The sequence below is a fragment of the Doryrhamphus excisus genome, chromosome 8, assembly GCF_030265055.1.
Source record: "Doryrhamphus excisus isolate RoL2022-K1 chromosome 8, RoL_Dexc_1.0, whole genome shotgun sequence".
NCBI lineage: Eukaryota > Metazoa > Chordata > Actinopteri > Syngnathiformes > Syngnathidae > Doryrhamphus > Doryrhamphus excisus.
Genome location: NC_080473.1, coordinates 19,815,416 through 19,835,694, shown reverse-complemented (window position 1 = coordinate 19,835,694; position 20,279 = coordinate 19,815,416). Strand labels below are relative to the sequence as shown.

General features: G+C 42.7%; 2 protein-coding genes across 9 annotated transcripts in view; one reads left to right on the top strand and one right to left on the bottom strand.

The window, feature by feature from the left end:
• Positions 1–10: 10 nt before the first annotated feature.
• Positions 11–7,823, top strand: dusp14 (dual specificity phosphatase 14). Of its 2 annotated transcripts, none has more exons than XM_058079171.1 (2): positions 11–281; positions 5,594–7,823. In XM_058079171.1, the coding sequence occupies exon 2, from the start codon at positions 5,681–5,683 to the stop codon at positions 6,311–6,313; it is 633 nt and encodes a 210-aa protein (XP_057935154.1). In that variant the 5' UTR covers positions 11–281; positions 5,594–5,680; the 3' UTR covers positions 6,314–7,823. The 2 variants fall into 2 exon arrangements, with proteins under 2 accessions (XP_057935154.1, XP_057935155.1); XM_058079172.1 differs by lacking the exon at positions 11–281 and adding an exon at positions 3,981–4,728.
• Positions 7,824–9,361: 1,538 nt separating this feature from the next.
• Positions 9,362–20,279, bottom strand: part of synrg (synergin, gamma) — a 26,382-nt gene continuing 15,464 nt past the window's right edge. For 3 of the 7 annotated variants that reach the window (XM_058079162.1, XM_058079166.1, XM_058079167.1), the window contains 9 exons: positions 18,168–18,719; positions 16,122–16,282; positions 15,976–16,029; positions 15,800–15,896; positions 15,581–15,729; positions 14,085–14,195; positions 13,971–14,009; positions 12,247–12,279; positions 9,362–9,941 (listed from right to left, as the gene is read on the bottom strand). In XM_058079162.1, coding sequence (XP_057935145.1) covers positions 9,810–9,941; positions 12,247–12,279; positions 13,971–14,009; positions 14,085–14,195; positions 15,581–15,729; positions 15,800–15,896; positions 15,976–16,029; positions 16,122–16,282; positions 18,168–18,719 — 1,328 coding nt within the window. In that variant the 3' untranslated portion in view covers positions 9,362–9,809. The remainder of the gene's footprint in view (positions 9,942–12,246; positions 12,280–13,970; positions 14,010–14,084; positions 14,196–15,580; positions 15,730–15,799; positions 15,897–15,975; positions 16,030–16,121; positions 16,283–18,167; positions 18,720–20,279) is intronic. The other 4 variants (XM_058079165.1, XM_058079168.1, XM_058079163.1 and 1 more) reach the window with 3 other exon arrangements.

Sequence of the window (20,279 nt, the reverse complement as noted above, 5' to 3'; positions counted from 1 at the left end):
CTGACGATGACGGGTGAGCTGAGCAAGAAGGCGGACGCAGCAAGAGCCTCTGGCGTTTTTTTGCGTGGACTTTGTCGTCATGTTGAGGTGTCGTGCACATTGCGTGGACCCCCCCTGCCCCTCCTAACCTGGCCGGCACCTCAGCGTCATTTGAGCATACTGACTTTGATGCTAAATGGAAAGAAGCACATCACAGCACGGTGCACTGATACGGGCGTTGCGTTCAAAATCCTCCACAGTCATCATCATCATCATCATCATCTTCACCATCTTCCCGAGCGGTGAGTTGACTTTTCTATCACTTGACTCTCAACACTCAAAAAAGCTGTGCTGTTTCATGAAGAATGGATTCAGGGTACATAGGGATGCATGCTCTTTACACTGGTATTCATTATAATATACAGTATTGAATACTATACAACTACCAAATACTGCAACTACTAAATTTGTATATATACACAGGGCAGTTTATATATGTATACGCACACACACACTCACACTCACACACACACAGTAGGTTTCCACAGGTGCTTGAAAGTCTTGGAATGAAAGTTATTGCATGACAAAGAAAAAAAAATGGGACTCAATAGATGAGGGATTAAAACAAACGTGCATACAAAATTGGTGAAAAAGATTTAGTTATTGAAAATATAATTTATGCATTCCAGTAAAACCTAATCCTGATGAACTGTAAGGTGCTGGAAAGTAAGTAAGTAAGTAAGTTTTATTTATATAGCACCTTTCTCAGACAGAAGTCACAAAGTGCTTCACAAAAGGCAAAACACAGAGTTAAAATACACACATAAAAAAAAAATACAATAAAACAATGTACAATAAAAATAGACATAAAACAGTACATAAAAACAGTATACAATAAAATAGACATAAATATATGATGGTCATAGTACCCTAAATCTACTGAGCTGGGTATGCCTGCAAAAACAAGAGAGTTTTAAGGTTACTCTTAAAGGAAAGGCTTTATAACGGATCTTGTTGATCTTGATGATCTTGATCTGAAACCGTTGGTGAATTTCCATGCAGTTCATTTTTCTTGGAGGTGCAGGTAACGGTCACACAGAAGGGATCGTGAGGGTCGGAGCGAGCTGGGGTAGCTACGATATTTCTCGCCACAGTATTTCTGTACTCAAAACTTGGAAAAGCCTGATATGACACTTGTGGCATCAGTCACTTCAACGTTAAAAGTATTTATGTCATTACAGTGTCTGTAATGTTTGTTGTGACCTGAGAGCAGCAAAGCGGATTCAAAGGTCTTAATGCTTGTGGAGTACAAAAGGTGCATACATGTTGGTCGGTCCCGAGGAAGACTGCATTCAATTTTGGTGTAAAACTAGATACAAATTTGTGTTGGCAACAAATAACAAAAAAAAAAAATTGCCCACCCAAATATATCCACTCGACCCAGTTTTGCCATTTGGGAAAAAACTCCATTTGACGAGAGAAGTAAATTACAAACAGCGCAAAAAGAGTGCACAAGAGTACACAGCCAAATTAGTGTCAGCTTTTAAAGAAATGCTGCAGACGTCTGAGAGCACGAATTGCCAGTGAGCAAATACTTGTCACAAACAGCAACTTTACAGTTCAAGATGACATATGAAATACTCTCAATGGAACCGTTCCACCTCTCTGGTAGTACAGTATATTAAAATAGTACGACCTTCCATCTTACCAAAGAAAGGAATTGGAATGAAAACCACTGGTACCAGAACTTGATAGAGATCTGCGTTATAACTTTTCTGAGCGTCTGTGCCATTCTAGTTATTCGCATCACATGGCTATTCCACTATTTGGATTCATCAACACACAGTCAGTCGTCGATGTGCGTGCAGTCGACCTTTTTCAAAGAAGTGTGGCTCTCGTTTTTCCGGCTGGTGGCTCGGGTTTCCTCGCTCGTGTCAGCCAAGGTGGAACCAGAGCCCTGTGGAATCTTTCCACGTTTGAGCGCATGGAGGCAGAGGCACGGTGGTGGTGGTGGTGGTGGGGGGGCACCCATTGAAAGATAACAATGATCAATGATGCTGCGTCAAATAAACTAGGATGGTGTACACTGTCTCCACTGTCTGATTCCTTCAGTGACAGCATTGCTTTTCTCCTGCACGGATGAATAGAGTCAGAGCCTCCACAATCAGTCCCTTCCTCCTCCGCCATGTGTATAAATAACCATGTGCATCGTTTATTTGGTTCCCCTGTCGTCTTCTTCATGTGCCTGTTGATATGGCGGCCATATTAGTGTGCTCTGTGGGTTGCCACAGCAACACGCTCATCTGTGATAATGTGACGTTTGCGTCTCCTCTTAATTAATCGGTTGGCAGCTCTCTCAATATCTTTTCTCCGGGTATTCCGGTTTCCTCCCACATTCCAAAAACATGCTAGGTTAATTGGCGACTCCAAATTGTCCATAGGTATGAATGTGAGTGTGAATGGTTGTTTGTCTATATGTGCCCTGTGATTGGCTGGCGACCAGTCTAGGGTGTACCCCGCCTTACGCCCGAAGACAGCTGGGATAGGCTCCAGCACCCCCCCCCCGCGACCCTCGTGAGGAAAAGCGGTAGAAAATGAATGAATTTCATTACTCATAGGTTGTATTACATTATTAGTATTACATACTTTTGAAATATGCCGCTGGCCAACAACAAAAAAACTGGTGCACCGACCAAACCTGTTTTTAGCACCCAGCCTTCTTTTTAGCACCCTTTCCAAATGACATTAGCGTGCATGTGTTTGACTGTGATGAGTGAAGGACTGAACAGTTACTCTATTTTGGGCTGCTGATGAATATTTGAGTATACGATCCCGAGTTTGCAAGCGCCGTATCTCTTCACAGGGTGAATCCCCGCAGTTCACCCATGTCTTACTATGTTATTACTATGTTATTACTATGGGAAATGAAGCAACAAACGGGTCCGCGGGGCAAAGACGTGCACAAGGTGTGGATTGACGCATGACGACAAGTGCAGCGGTGTGTGAAGGAACGCCTCGGGCTGCAGCAGCACTGTGACAAGAAGCTATTTCTGTCACATACATGTTGACGCCAGATGATTCTTGAAATGAATCTGGAATCTTTCAATTCATGCAAAATGTGCCTCCATCTTTGGAAAGGCAGATGTCACCCTATTGGGTAGCTGTGGTATTGGACCAGGTGTATCTAATGTTGGGGATGTTTATCATGCATGTCGTTAGGAGGGACATGTGTGAGAACATGAGATGAGTTGCTCGCCTCAAGGACTGATGGGGGGGGGGGGGGGGTAGTCACATAGCTGAGAGTGGCACATTGTGAAGCATGTTTATGGTTATTTGAGAATATATTGTGTAAAATGAATGACATCAAAGAGTATGACTCCTATGATGCTAAAAACATCTTTCAAATCTGATACAAATATGATGCACAATTGATGCTAGGTCAGGGGTGGGCAAACTACGGCCCGGGGGCCACATCCGGCCCGCCAAGTGTTTGAATACGGCCCGCCCAATCTTTCCAAAGTATTTCATTTAAACTCAACATACAACCTGGCATCATGGCCTGAGCCAACCTTTTGATGGTTGTATCAATTTCGTTGTTTGACATGGTCTGTTGTTTACAAAGTGCTCCTGAAAAAGAGACACAAGCACATAATAATAACACAAATTAAAATAATAATTATTATATTATTATTATAACTGTTATGATTATTATATTTATTATATTAATGCTAATTATTATATTAATTATATATAATAATATTGTTATATTTGCATATTTTACATAATAATATAATTACATATATATATTTTACATATATATAATATATATATATAATATATAATATATATATAATTTACATAATAATAATATAATAATTATTATTTTTATGTTATTTTAATTATTATAATATTTTATTATTTTTAAAATATTTAAATATAAATATAAAATAATAAATAATAATAGCAGATTGCATGACAATTTTACAGATACAATAATACCAGGTGGAGTGTTACGTGTAAAATATATAGGCAAGTTCGGGCAAGTAGTTCTCACCTTAAGGATTCCCCATGGGCAAGTCATTTTTGTTTTTAACGTAGAGCCCTGTATCCATTCATCAATTTTCTATACTGCTGTCCCAGCTGACTTGGGGCGACAGGCGGGGTACACCCTGGACTCAGGGCACATATAGACAAACAACCATTCCCACCCACATTCATACCTATGGACAATTTGGAGTTGCCAATGAAGCTAACATGTTTTTGGAATGGGGGAGGAAACCACAGAGATGCCCAAGTGGAGATTCAAACCCAGGTTTTACCTGAGCTTTTTTTTTTTTACCTGAGTTTTTCCTGACCTGAGCTAACCACTTGGCTACCATGCGGACGCAATTTCCAATATGAAGGTTGGAAAACCTGTAAAAAAAAATGATCTCATTGGGTTCAAAGAACCAGAAGGTCAAGGGTCTTCTGTCAAATTTGGCTTTTGTGTTTAAAAACAAGCATCACATGACTATACATGCGTTCATCAAAGAGTATGATGATTCTTACGATGATTATGATGCTGAAAATGCATGTCTTTGAAATCTCTGATATAACCATGATGCAAAATTGACACGTACGCGACATTGCTGTGACATACACTGTACGATGCTAGGTGGTTATGGTAAACGGTAAATTTAGTGGACAATGAGGAGACGCCGCTATGTAAATGACTGCTGTGAGAGAAGACCGGTGTGCGGTGTACCACTGGTACGTAACTACTATAGTTGCTTCAAGATGCAACAGTGGTTAGTCTTGAGTAGTAATTTGATACTATTCCTCTTTGATTCAAAGGTTATCACCCTAACCCAGCTATCACCCAACTAGCTTAGCACTTTGCATCGTTGTTTACGCATGAGCGGTGACCTAAAGGTCAAAATTCAGTTGTCATCTGATTGGTTGTCCTGTATGTCAATCAAGTAACGGGGATGGATGATAGGCTGACATCGTAAGTTCTGCTGCACTTAGAGACGTTGTTTGATTTGATTGGTCGCTCGAAGGGCAACATTCAGTTGTCATCTGAATGGCTGCCCTGTATATCAATCAAGTGACAGCATTGATGCTAGGATGATATTTTTTAATGTCACGCCGCGATCGACCAGCGATCGACCAGTACCACCTCCGCGATCGACCGGTAGCTCGCGATCGACTTAATGAGCACCCCTGGTTTACACAATTGCAAACGGCGCTTATTTTGAAGCCTGGAAGTGTGTTGTTGAGAATGGGGGTTGACGATTAAGCTGAGAGCTGGGTGCAAGAATAAACTCAGAACCTGCATGACATCAGTGGGCACGTTTGCATTACACGCAGTAAAGCACAACAATGTAAACACTAGCTTGAGTCGCACAGATGCACTAGCATGCTCTGCTAAACCAAGCTAACCCAGCCAGCTTCCACCCATGCTTTCGCCAATTTGGGATTTTAGTTCAGGAAGGGGCGGGTTAGTGTTTGTAATGTGACTACTAAGTGGAGATTCTGTGTTTTATTGGTCAGTTCCAAGATTCCGTAAACGAGGAAATCATAGGGCCAAAGTTTGTGTAGCAAAGAATTCAACTGTAATTGTGTTGCATTCCAGAAGTGTCTGCCTGCTGGACTATGATTCTCGCCTCTTGAAGAATTCCCATCTTTATAAACTTCCTAGACCTTCTTGACAACTTCCTCCATGGGTTCCCGCAGCCAAGGCTTCTTCCACCAACACCATCACCACCATCGTAGCTCCGTGGTGCCGGCAACTGTGCCCAGGCTGCTGCCGGAGAATGGGAGCCTTCTGGGGGGCATTGCTCAGATCACTCCCAACCTGTTCCTGAGCAGGGGCAATGTGGCGTCCAACCGAAGCCTCCTGCTATCCAAAGGCATCACGTGTGTGGTCAACGCCACCATCGAGCTGCCCAACTTCAACTGGCCGCACATGGAGTATGTGAAGGTCCCGCTGGCCGACATGCCGCATTCGCCCATCTCCTTGTACTTCGACAGCGTGGCCGACAAGATCCACAGCGTGGGCCGCAAGCGTGGTGCCGTATTGGTGCACTGTGCGGCGGGCGTCAGCCGCTCGGCCTCACTGTGCCTGGCCTACCTCATGAAGTACCACCGCGTGTCCCTGGCCGAGGCCCATGCCTGGGTCAAAGCCCGCCGCCCTGTCATCAGGCCCAATGGCGGCTTCTGGCGCCAGCTCATCGAGTATGAGAGGAAGCTATTTGGTAGGAACTCTGTGAAGATGGTGCAGACACCCTATGGGGTCGTACCGGATGTTTACGAGAGGGACCGCAGGAGTCTGGCTCCGTACTGGGGCCTGTGAGCCACTGGACCACTGGACTTGAAGGCCAATGGAGCTTTTTAAAAACTCTGGTTTACTTTGAACAGGATGAAATCAGTCTTGGATTGAAAAGACCCACCGGGACCACAATGCAATCAAACGCCAGTGCTGTGTACCACCTGGTGTTCACTGTGCTTGGCTCCGTTCCCTGTCATGATGTCACGTGGTGGTCTTGTGCCAGTCTTACAGAGCAGCATGCCCCAAGTCTATGGTAGCATTTTTAAGAGCAGTGTACAGAGAAAAAAATGTTTCAGTGCAGTATCCATAGTCAAAACTTCGAAGAGCTACCTAATGATTTTGATACTTCACATATTTGGTACCGATCAGTGGTACTGTATGGTACTGTATGCTGCTTTCAACTTCATTCATTCATTCATTTTCTACCGCTTATCCTCACAGGGATCGCGGGGGGAGCCAGCTGTCTTCGGGCGAGAGGCGGGGTACACCTTGGACTGGTGGCCAGCCAATCACAGGGCACATATAGACAACAACCACATGGAACGGAACATTCATTCATTTTCTACCGCTTTTTCCTCACGAGGGTCGCGGGGGGTGCTGGAGCCTATCCCAGCTGTCGGGCGTAAGGCGGGGTACACCCTGGACTGGTCGCCAGCCAATCACAGGGCACATATAGACACACAACCACACGGAACGGAACATTTAGAACAATTTATCATTTTAAAGAATATTGCAGAGATAACATTGACAATTATTTAAAAATCGTTTCCCCATATATTTGTCAGTATCGTAGAACTAAAATTGAAAAATTTCCGTAGATACTGTAGTAATACGCATATACAAGATTTAGAAACATTCATTCATTCATTCATTTTCTACCGCTTTTCCTCACGAGGGTCGCGGGGGTGCTGGAGCCTATCCCAGCTGTCTTCGGGCGAGAGGCGGGGTACACCCTGGACTGGTGGCCAGCCAATCACAGGGCACATATAGACAAACAACCATTCACACTCTCATTCATACCTATGGACAATTTGGAGTCGCCAATTAACCTAGCATGTTTTTGGAATGTGGGAGGAAACCGGAGTGATTTAGAAACATTGTTATAAAATCTTTTTTTTATATATAAGGTGTGCAGAAAGTCCTAGAGGTCTGAAGGTCCTGTTCTGTCCACATGCACACAATTTTATTGTGCTAATTATTGCTGTTGTGTCAAAGAAAGTGGAGCTATCAGATGCTATCATATTTTTGTCTATAGTCAAATCAGATGTATCTCCCTTGACAAATATTATACTGCGTTGCTTTCAGTATGATGCAGCACAAGAATATAGTATTGGTACATTCTCAAACATCAATTTGGGTATTTTAAAGTGCAATGTTGAACTCAATCTTATGTTTTATTTAAAATTGAAACAAGACTAAATAGGTTGATTTGGAGGCAAGATGCTTATATCCTGCTCTTTACTCTGCAGCCTTATGACAAATGAGGCAATTGTTTGTGTTTGAATTTGGAAGACAATAAAGACCTAACATGCAACATTGCTGTCGTTTGTATTAATGCAAACCCGAAAAGAAGCTTTTCATTGCCAGTTTTTTGCCTCTCATCTTTCAAGTTTCAAATTTGGGGGTGTCAAAGGAACAAACATGGGGTCGTTCATTTTCATCCGGTGAAGTCCCACGGGAGCAGGCACCTGGCAATGAAAGCTATTCATCTTGTTTACACACTTGTAAAGTGTTCACTATTACCTGTAGAGATGGCCGAGCTCATCTGATGGTAGATGCACAAGTGTCAGGCCGCAAAATTACACACCTATTTCCTCTGAATGCCATATTTTTCCCACTCTCTTGCCTCTGCGCTCTGCATAGAAAGTCACATCCCTTAGCATGAGACGAGGTATTAACGTCCATTAAAACAGTGAGAACAACCATCTGCATCAGCAAGGCGCACCAGGCTTCAAGGGAGCCGACAGAGGTTAAGGTTATTTAGTACCACAATTTTCCTGGTGTCCAATATGATTCAGTGAATAATTTATCTTAGCCACACATCGACATGATGGAATTATTCATTCGTTCATTCATTTTCTACCGCTTATCCTCACCAGGGTCGCGGGGAGCCTATCCCAGCTGTCTTCGGGCGAGAGGCAGGGTACACCCTGGACTGGTGGCCAGCCAATCATGTATAGGGCACATATAGACAAACAACCATTCACACTCACATTCATACCTATGGACAATTTGGAGTCGCCAATTAACCTAGCATGTTTTTGGAATGTGGGAGGAAACCGGAGTACCCGGAGAAAACCCACGCATGCACAGGGAGAACATACAAACTCCACACAGAGATGGCCGAGGGTGGAATTGAACCCTGGTCTCCTAGCTGTGAGGTCTGCGCGGGCCCGCATGTATTGTCCCACCTTTCTGTAACTAGTTCTTGAGCGAGTGTCAAGTTTAACGACCAAAACTAAGTTATGCCAAAGCATTCATAAACACACAATGTCATAATCCCACCCCTGTAAACTGAGGACCACCTGTACCCCCCCCCAAAAAATAAAAACAGTTCAATGTTTTTCCACTCACAGAAGCATCCATCTCTCATTTGTAAAGAATCACATTGATTCCTGGTTGCAGATGGCGCAGTCTCTGATAATACAAAAAAATCAGTATCAAGTATCAACATTCATACATTTCCATTTCAACAAGGCCAGGAGCGCAAAGCCTGTATCAGCATAAAACATGAGGCTTCCACAGCTGCTTTGCATTCATATTCACATAAGGGTCCTGTGTGATTCCACAATGATTGAGCTTCACCGTAATGCATGCTTGGGAAAAGAAATGGTGGTATTATGTAGGAGATGACAGTCATAACAAAAGAGCTGCAAATCATAGAAAATATTAAGATCAACATATGCAAGCGAGAGATGACTTCCAGCAATACCTATAAAACACCACTTGGTGTCAGTAACACTGTTGCCTCACCAGTGGTTGGTTAGTTTCGGCAGCAGTTTACTTCCATCCATACTATTAAAGCGTGGATAGAAAATTGCTGGCCGCAATAGAAGAAAATAAAAAGCAGAGTTCAAACAGGTGTACTCATTTATTTACATTTACACTAGTTATCACTCACCATCACACCATCACACATTGCATTTTCACCAAATTTGCCCCAAAACCAAACATTGATGCCTTTTAAAAGCCTAAAATGTACATGATTTAAATACCCTACTGAGGCAAGAGACATTCAAAACACGTCTTTAAATAAAAATAAAATCTGCCTTCCAGCTAAGAAGTGAGAGTTAAAAATATTCAAAAGTGACATTAAAACCATAACAGCCGCAGAGAAATCGGAGCTGATTGACACATTCAACAAGCTTGTGACGCAAACAAGGGAAGACTTTAAGTTTTCCCTTAATACTTACTTAAAAGCACATTTTATATTGAATTAAATATGATCCAGCCGCCGTTATCATTTAGTGTGCTCCACAGTTTGTGACAAAATAAATACATGACACGGTGAGTCAAAAGGTCAGAGCAAGTCGGGCAGGATGAGGCCCGGCGGTTTAGGCTCCACGCAGTTTATCCAAAAATTGGCACAGCTGGCGTGGTACTGGTGGCCACCATACAGCAGCTTGAAGTTGTCCGTCTCAGAGTTGAACGCCTGTGGGGGTAGAAAGGTGAGACTGAGGTGCTGATAGGACATTTGGACAAATCAGAACACAAGAAATGCAGTCCATTTTGCAAGGGAATGTGTAGTTACTCTACATAACAGAAAATCTGGAAGGTTATTTTAAAAGGTTATGATACTCTCCACTGCAAGGTGTACACAACAGGAGATATGGATATTGTTGAAAAATGTGATGCGGTGAATTTGACAATATACTACTCATATGGCCAATAATACAATAAGCAAACAAAGCAGCCACACATGTCAACTCTTCAGGTAAAAAAAAAAATATACATATTCTGGACAGATGATTTGAAAGAGGGGAGAGCGAGGCCATACTGTGCGAAGGTTGAGAGGCCATGTCTGAACACATCAGGGGCGCTGCAACACCATCTACTGTATCTCCCACACACTATGCTGTCCTTTCATCCCACCCTAAGAGATTCAGTCATTGAACATCTGACAAGTGATGAACACAACACAACCACCTTTTTCAGATGTATCAATGACTGTTGCCTGGCAGAGGCCTTACACCACATCTTAACGACTGTTGGTTTCCATAGTAGAGCCACAGTAGAGCCTGCAGCATAGTATCGAACATCTCTGGAGAGATCTGAAAATGGCTGTGCACAGACGTCTCCCATCCAACCTGATGGAGCTTGAGACTTATTGCAAAGAAGAATGGGCAAAACTGCCTAAAGATAGGTGTGCTAAACTTGTGGGATCATATTCAAAAAGACTTGAGGCTGTAATTGCTGCCAAAGGTGGATCAACAAAGTATTAAGCAAAGGCTGTGAATACTTATGTAAATGTGATTTTTCTATGAGTTTTCTATTTTTAATCAATTCAAAACATGTCAAAAAAACCTTTTTTCACATTGTCATAATGGAGTATTTTGTGTAGAATTTTGAGGTAAGAGATTAATTTAATACAGTTTGGAATGAGGCTGTAACATGACAAAATGTGGAAAAAGTGAAGCGCTGTGAATACTTTCCGGATGCACTGTACCCTCAGACTAAAGCCGTCCTATCTAGTTATGTGCATGAAGTGATGAAGCCTGCTCAGATGAGAGGCAAAACATCTTCTAAGACAACCTGATCAGCCCTGCTGCAATTGATTCAATGCCCCGAGAAGGCGAATATTTAGGTTTGCATAGTTCTGCGACACACTATTATTATCAACATATGTGAATGGTGGGTGTTCATACATGAAATACACATAACATTTGACTAGCTGCTCAGCAGAGTGCAGTCTGAGGACGCTCATGTGTAATGGCTGTGAGTCATGTGAAGTGAATCATAGCCTCCCACACACAAGAAGCAGCCCTGCATACACATTTCCTTAAAGCTTCTACAAATCGTTAGAAGTCAAACATTATCTTCGCGAGGCTGACAGCAGCTGTCTGGATGAAGAGCGTCCTCATACACTTGGCACATTTTTCAACCAAAGCAGCATACACTCTGCAAACCTGTACACTACGAGATTACCCAACCATGAGAACGATGCTCCAATTAATGTTTGTATAAAATGCCTGCTGTTGCAGGTGTGCACGCGCTTTAAAATGTGACTCAACTATTGTTGTGATACTCATGTTGTCTTACACTTAATCCAGCCTGATCAGTTTGATCTTTACTGCTATTTAGTGCTGCAACTAGCAATTATTTTCATAGTTGATTAATCTGAATATGAACTATGGTTCATAGAGTAATCGGTTAGGCCTTAATGACCCAAATCAATATGAAGCAAACGTCACCAGTTTGTGGTTTGGTCCACAACATACAACACAAAGAGGTGTTTTCAAAGTCAAAGCTGATGTGTGTGAATATGTTGTTTTGCCTAAAACACATAACGCTTTCATAGATGACTGAAGAAATGTAAACATATTCACATTCCAGGCTAAAATCAAAAGGATATTTACATTTTTAATTAAAAAAACTATGACTCAAATACCAAAATAGTTGATTTATCGGATAATCAATTATTTATTGATTTATCATTTAATTGCTGCTCTACGATTACAACATTGGTTCTGTTGCTGCTGTGTTGTGAAATATACCAGTGGATGTGGTCAAAGACAGCTATATTTTCCTTTCCACTTTTTCCGTTATTAAAAAAAGTTGCCACATATATATTACTTTTTAACATCACTTTTAGCTTTTTAAGTGAAAGCCGCCCGCTATCATTTTGGCAGTCAAAACTGTGGATTGATTAAATTCTGTTTTAAAATGCAATAGGAGCCAATACAATAGCTTGCAGTTCATTATTGTAATGACAGTCTGAAGAATGAAGGGATAATTACCCTTGACCTCCTGACACTTTCTGGAGTCAAAGCCTGGAATCACAAAAGGAGTCAGCACGTTGTTGCTCAATGCAATGAGAGGATGCAGCAGCAGCAGGTAAGTGAGAGCATCTAAGTTGCAGCTATTTTCTGCTTTTGCACAGTAAGCAAGCAACCAAAAGCAACAAGTCTTGGTGATATGGGGCAAAGGTTTCAATTCCAATTAAAATCTCCTCTGTGTTAAAACTGGAATAACCCGAGAGAGTTATTTATGCTAAACGGCTTGGTGATAAGACCAATGATTCAATCCATTCTCGGGTTTCATATTGGAAGGCATCACTGTTCAGACCAGTGAAAGCTGCTGGAACTCCACAAACGCCAAAGTGACACTTGAGGATGCTTTGGATGCAATTTCAGCTCTAATTCAACTTGATGAAATAATGATGTGACATTTGCTTGAACATTTAGAAGAATCATTTGCAAGAGGACAGAGTAGGAGAGAAGAAGCTAACAAGGTAGAGCATCATCTGGCCTGGTGAGCCCGTCAATGTCTGTGCACCTTTAAGCAGTAAACAAATCAGCACATCTTAGCTGAGAGGACAATGCAACAATCAGTGGCGCCTGCCATGTGCAAAGCACTTCTTTTACTTCATTATCCTCTGAGGCGACTCTACTCCTACCATACACTCGTCAGTGTGCCAATATGTAATTAAAACCACATTCATTTTTGGAGAGGTGAGAGACTGAGCGGGTATGTATTATGTCATAACTGGACTGAACCAGGGCAGCACGGTGGTCTAGGGGTTAGCGCACAGACCTCACAGCTAGGAAACCAGGGTTCAATCCCACCCTCGGGCATCTCTGTGTGGAGTTTGCATGTTCTCCCCGTGCATGCGTGGGTTTTCTCCGGGTACTCCGGTTTCCTCCCACATTCCAAAAACATGCTAGGTTAATTGGTGACTCCAAATTGTCCATAGGTATGAATGTGAGTGTGAATGGTTGTTTGTCTATATGTGCCCTGTGATTGGCTGGCGACCAGTCTAGGGTGTACCCCGCCTTACGCCCGAAGATAGGCTCCAGCACCCCCCGCGACCCTCGTGAGGAAAAGCGGTAGAAAATGAATGAATGGACTATGGTGAATGGTGAAAGGTCCCACACCACCATCATTCCCTGCACCACACCCTCAAAGGACACCATGGGTGAAAATAGAGGTATAATACACCAGCCTCTAAAGGTCTCGTAAGGCCTTCGAGAATCAACCCACAGAGGAGCCAAAGTGGCAATTCTGCTCTCCCTCAAGTCCGTGTTTGCAGCTCTTCAAGAGTCTCCAGCATAACGAGAGAGGCGACAACAATGACCTGCACTGATTGTGCTGAAAGCACCTCTCCGACAGCTGATTGTTCAATCATTACTTAGCAACCGTTACCAAGGAGCTCTGTCAAGCTTTTGATTTCTCCAAGCTGCTGCAGTGAGGGTCATACTGGGTGTGTGTATACACTGCAAGGCGGAGGTTCGATTCCTGATGTCATTTACTGAGCTTCCATGTTCTGCTTTTATCATTGTTGTCAAAGGATTAAGTAACTGGGAGGCGGAGCTTAACTGAGCTACCAAATACCAGAATGATTTTTCCTATTGGAGAGGTGCAATTCTGCCACTTTAGCCCCCCTTTGCAAGGCTCATCCATGTGACCCACCCCACCTACACCCGCTAGAAGGAGACAGCAGAACGGGATTTAAGTTTCATACTCGCTTAAAAAGGCGTCCAAGTGTGCTTTCCTCTTTACTCTGTAAATGTTTCACAGACATATGTCACATTTTAACTGTTTGTTTGTGTGTGTGTGTCTGTGTGTGTGTACCAACCTTGCTGCGAGAGTCAACGTTGAGCAAGCATACCCCACATGCTAGCTCCTTGGCATTCTTGATGCCGTGCCTCAGAATGCATGAGGTGAAATCCAGAGAACTTTCATCAGGCTGAACAAACACAAGACACATGCATTGTCTCAATACTTGCTCCATCATTTTTACTTTGGGCTTTTTCCTTCTCCTTTTTCCCACAGCGAGTCAATCACATTCATGGTTTTGGGTTAGTATTTACACAGGATGCCCATCTTGATGCAACCCTGGCCTGGAATAGAAGCCATGCCCTTTTCTACCATAAAAGGCAGAAGCGTGTACTAGTACAACAATCACATCACAATCACATGAGTCCGGGCAGTTTTTGATTTTTTTTTTTTTTATCAATGAAGCATAATGTTCAAACTACTGTTGATCAGCTATGAACTATGCTATAATGAAATTAGGTTAAGGTTTCGGTCAATAGGTTTTTTTCTTACAGTAGTGCAATGCACATTGCACAGGGAAATTATATTTCAAGACAATGAAAGAGTCTTAATGTTAACTCATACAGCATCCTTGTGAATGCTTTAAGGACAAATCACGATACATCTGTCTCATCAATAGGTCGACTTTGCCTTCAGCCACTAAATAGTTGTCTGGCACTGTCTCTATGGATCAGGACAGCCTTGTGGTCTCATCGCTTCTGTTTGCAGACACTTGGTGACAAGCTGGTTAAATAAATCAATTTTGTTCTTGTCATCCCTGCCGATCTGTACACGACTTCAGCAACAGGCAGCAGCTAACACTGCCTCCAACTCAATTGATGATTGATTTGGACCTAATGGAGCGGCCACAGTGGATTCACTGACATTCCATTGTCTCGGTAAACCGGTACATAAACGGCTGTCATCTGCAACGAAGCCTGAAAATGCAAGCACAAATGACTAGGTTGTGCATTATAATGCATGTGTTCATCAAAATAGTGACATATTAGATGTACAATGACGTGCACATTATCTTCAATATCCGAGTACACTTACATGGAGACCAGTCCTGTGGGAAACGCTGGTATGTTACAACCCATGTTCATGTCCTGAGCTGGGTTCCAACACTGCACTAAACACAACAAGATGCTAACTTGGATGTTCTAGACACCTGTCCTGTGGTCTCTCGTTTAAGATACTTACCATGAATGTAGTTATATACTTCTGAATGTTTGTGTGAATGTCTAACACACATACAATAATGGTACTCAACTGTACTGTATTGTGTCATCCCTGCCGATCTGTACACGACTTCAGCAACAGGCAGCGGCTAACACTGCCTCCAACTCAATTGATGATTGATTTGGACCTAATGGAGCGGCCACAGTGGATTCACTAACATTCCATTGTCTAATTGGCAGCCTTTTCATTGTGAACCTGATTGCTGCCAGCCTATTGGCAGAGTGCTCTGAGCGATAAATATGTTGCAGGTGGAGCATCTGCGTGTGTCGATCTGTTCATAACCGAGCGTCTCACCGCGAGCTTGGCCAGCGACATGAAGCCCATGAGGTTGTTCCACACACGGCTGACGTCCTTCAAGAGCTGTTGTAGCTTCTCAGAGCATACTGCTGTCGCCTTGATGCCCAGCTCCACACGTCTTGTCACACGGTACACCTCCACCACACCTGACACAAGACCAAAAAAACATTCAACACATTCTAGGTGTGATTGTGTAGATTGTGTATGTGTACTCACCCAGCAGATACTCCATGCCCTGAGCAGACTGGATGACCTCTGTGCAGACGGAGGAGCTGCTAATGCCATTCAGTGTATTGTTAGCTTTGGAGATTACCTTCACATGAGAGAACATGTAATCTCAGATTTACTTGTTCTAACATTTCCTACTGACATGTAGCCTGCAGAGTACAAACCTCCAGAGCACTTTCCAGACACCTTTGCCACTCATAAGCGTAGCGCTCACTCTCCTGCAACCACAAAATGAGTCACAGAATGTCAGTTGTGTGCAGGTGATTTAAAATGTGTGACACTATGGTGAGTCGTAGTGGAATGGCCTCACCTCCACCTCCCCAGTCAGGTCCTTGTACTTGTCCCGGATAACAGGTAAGGTGGGCTTCTCGCTCAGGGTGCTAGATCGGTCTCTGAAGGGTTGCTCTTGAGCTAAAGACGTGGGAGGCCCAATCTCCTTCTCGCCCAAACTGTGACTGCGTTTGTGGGAACCTGTAGGAAGGTGAGAGGGAGCACTTTTTAAATAGCTTTAATATATTGGAAAAAAAAAATCACCAAACCTGAAATTTGTCTGGAGGGATGAGTAAATAACTCATCTGGAACAAACGCTAATCATGTCACAAACTGACACATAAATAGCCACCTCTGAATAATTAAATAAAGGACTCGTGGTGCCAGACAGACACATTCTGGCAGGCCACCACAAGAAGCACAGACAAAAATGAACCAGGCTATTCCATACATTGCTATCGGCCGGCCGATATATCGGGCCGATATTTGCGTTCTTGACTTGAATCGGTATCGGCCGATACGCGCGTGGGTTCGCCGATGTATTTGTCCGCCGCATGATTTCGAGACGGGCATCCGCCGGGCAGCTTTGTGTTGCCAGAGACACAACACACGCAGTCGCGGTACCCCTCCCACACTGCAAGAGTGGTGAATCACAACAAGGGTACGTTTTCAACTTTTAATTAGCCTCTAATAGTTAAACTTAGTTGAAATATTGCCACCTGCTTTGAAATAGGAAACATGAACACCAAGCGCATGTAATATACGTGCTTGAAAATATAGTTTAGTTTGTGGGTCTGAAAACCAGGAATGCTGCTGAATGCTTCATCTTTAAAAGTGCCTACCGTTGTAATTAGGGAGCTGTTGATGTAGTTGGAGGCTAATATGAACAGCTGTTACCAATACTGCTTTAATGTCAACGTCGTCAATTCAGTCCCATGGTGTTTGTAGGAGTTTCATTCAGCGAACGCCGGGCTGAGGTTAAATCCGTGTCGTGTTATGTGTGTGCGCTCTCTCTGAGCACGCACGCACGCACAGAACGAACTGGAGTGGCCGTGTCAGAGGTCTTTAGCGTGCACAACACAAACTTTAATGATGAGAGAAAGGTTTTATATATCATACTAAATCGTCAGTGTGATGTGTTTGTGTGTGTGGAGGCGGGGTGTGTGCGTCACACTGCGGAGGAGCAGTCATCACATCGATGCTAGATAAAACTTAAACTACGACAGAAATGTTTTGCACATGGTTGAATATTTATTCCTTTTAAAGTTGATAATGCCGTTTAAATGTGTGTTTAAGAAAGCTGAATCCTACTGTGTTCAGTGTTTACATTTCAATAAATATTTGTTTAACCTTGAGATCTGTAATATTTGTTATCATCGCCATTTTTTCATGTAAATTGAGGGAGCAAAAACAGTATCGGCCACAAATATCGGCCCAAGCAAAATCGGCCATCGGCTAAGGGTGATGGAAAAAAATCGGTATCGGTGTGAAAAAAAAAACAACATATCGGTCGATCCCTACTTGTGAGCAGGAGCAGTTGAGGTAATATAACCCAAACACTCCCTAACAACAGGCTTCACCCCCCACAGAGACGTGCGTCACTCTCCACTGCCCAATTCTGATCAGATTACGTTCCGCTGGGCAAAGAAGAGAGCTCAAAGCCCTCATCTTCACGCTATTTAAATCCTCAGCTCTGGGAGAAAAATCTTTGACAAATGAGCTTGTATCATACTGTGGAAAAACTGAATAAATAATTCATAGTGCATAACACCAGACTGGACCCTTGCACACTCCAAAAAATAAAAAGGACACGTTAGCCTTTGATCTCAACACTGCCATCTAATGTATGACAGCTTTACTGCAACCTTCTGTACCATTTTGAAATCTCGTTTAAATTTGTGCATAAACATGTCTTCTCGTTTAACATACTTACCATGTAGAATGTAGTTTTATAGTTCTGAATGTTTGTGTGAATTTTGAAAACACACATACAATAATGGTACTCAACTGTACTGTATTGAATATTTTTGGCTTTGAGCAAGATGAAGATTGCGGTAATAATTAGTAGAAACATGAAGGGACTCACCTTGGACAGACAAGTCAAATGTAGCCAGCTCATTCTTGATCATCTCCTCACTAGATTTGACTTTGGGCTGAGCGCTGGCTTTCAGGAAGTCAGACTTGCCAAACTTTGGCTTGTCTCCCTGAAAGGCTCCAAACTCATCAGAGGTTTCACTTTGATTGGCCTCGGAACCGGCCTCAATAACAGCAGGAGGAGAGTCTGATTTCTCCGATGCTGTGGTGGCAAAATCCCCAAAGTCATCCTCATCATCAATGCCGCTACCCTTTTGGTCCTTGGTGCTAAAGTCAGAAAAGGGTTCAAACTTGTCTTCGGAAAATGCGGCATCGTCTGTGTGGAAGTTGGTCTTGGCTGGAGAGGTGGTCAAGATGTTTGCGCTGCTATCAGAATTCAGCTCCAATTTTTGTTTTAGGGCTAAAGGTGGAGGGCCTTCACCATCGAGCCCCTGAGACTTTTGGACGTCAACGGTGACACATTCCTCACGGTCCAACCAGTCGTAAGTGGCCAGGCTGCTGAGGGCTGAAGTCCCAAAGGGGTCAAATTTCATGTCGTCTCCTTCTGTAATGACAACACAGACATGCCAGTGGTTCCTGGAGATAACAAAGATGCTGCTATGACAGACTGGAGATGAATGGGCCTTAAAGAGACATTCCTATCAAATAGTTTGCCTTCTTCGGTTCAGGTGATCGATATTCTCTTTTAAGGCTCAGTGGACATTCAGAGGCCATTGTACATACGGTAACTTACCTCGAACTGATATACAGGATAAATACAATGGTGAGTCTTGTTTCCTGTCAGAATTATAATTCTAACTCTAAGGGTAGAAGTAACAAAACATGCTACTGGTAAATTACCACGCATTTTTCTAAATATAATAATATAATTCTATATAGAATATACTATATTATACATGATACAATTATATGTCTATGTAATGTATTATTACTTTATGAAACTGTAATAAATAATAAATCTGTGATTGGCTGGCGACCAGTCCGGGGTGTGCCCCGCTTCTCACCTGAAGGCAGCTGGGATGGGCTCCAGCACCCCCCGCGACCATCGTGAGGATAAGCGGCAGAAAATGAATGAATGAATAATATAGCTATACTAATTAATACAAATTAGAATACTGTGCACGTTATTTGACTTCAAGAGGTCAGTTCAGACTAGTCAAACCTCAGTGTTGGTATTATTCCGTTTTTGTTGACAACTATCACTAAAATGTTGCCTACGTATTCGCCAACATTGTCAATTTTGTATGTATTGTTCGGCAAAGTCACATGTTGCTGACTCACTGTCACTTCCCTTGGGTGCAACAACAATCTGCCAAGTGGCCAAGGAAAGTTGCAAGTGCCAGCAATTTGAAAAAGGTGAGAAACGATGTTGAACTCAATCTCACGCGGATGTACAGGGTGTCCACATCAACAATAAGTTCCATCCATTCATCATCTATAACAGTGTTTTTCAACCTTTTTTGAGCCACGGCACGTTTTTTACATTGGAAAAATCTTGTGGCACACCGCTAACCAAAAATGTTACAAAATGTCACCATGACCGGAGGAACAAGGTAGGTGTTGCCACACGGACCAATATTACATTGCTCTGCCAGTCTTTACACCACAGACACTCCACAGTAGCCACGTTTTTACATGACGAATGACCTTTTGGGAAACAATGGTATCCATGGAAAGGAATATTCCAATCTCTTGTCTACATGCGCCGTGAAAATCAACCAGAATAGTCAATTGGGCATGCGCAGTAAAACGTAAACATCAACATCACGTGATACCGGCTTCCCCAAGTTTTTCTTTCACTTGTTGGAATAACTCTGTATTGTCAGTTTTTCGTCTGTCCAGTCTTGAAATTTAGTTTGAATCAAAAACAAACTTTGCTTAGTCCAGTGCCGATTGCTCACCTCCATTTTTAAAAGTGAAGAACGTCTGGATCTGCGTGTTACATCTGAGCATGCGCTGAAAGAACGCACCCGGGATAAATTTAAACAGGAAAAGATCACATTCAATCTTGCTAATATTTTATAATTAAACTCGGGACATGTTTTATATAGATATATATTTTCTTTTTTAATAAAACTGCACTTGTGAATAAAGTATAGAAGTG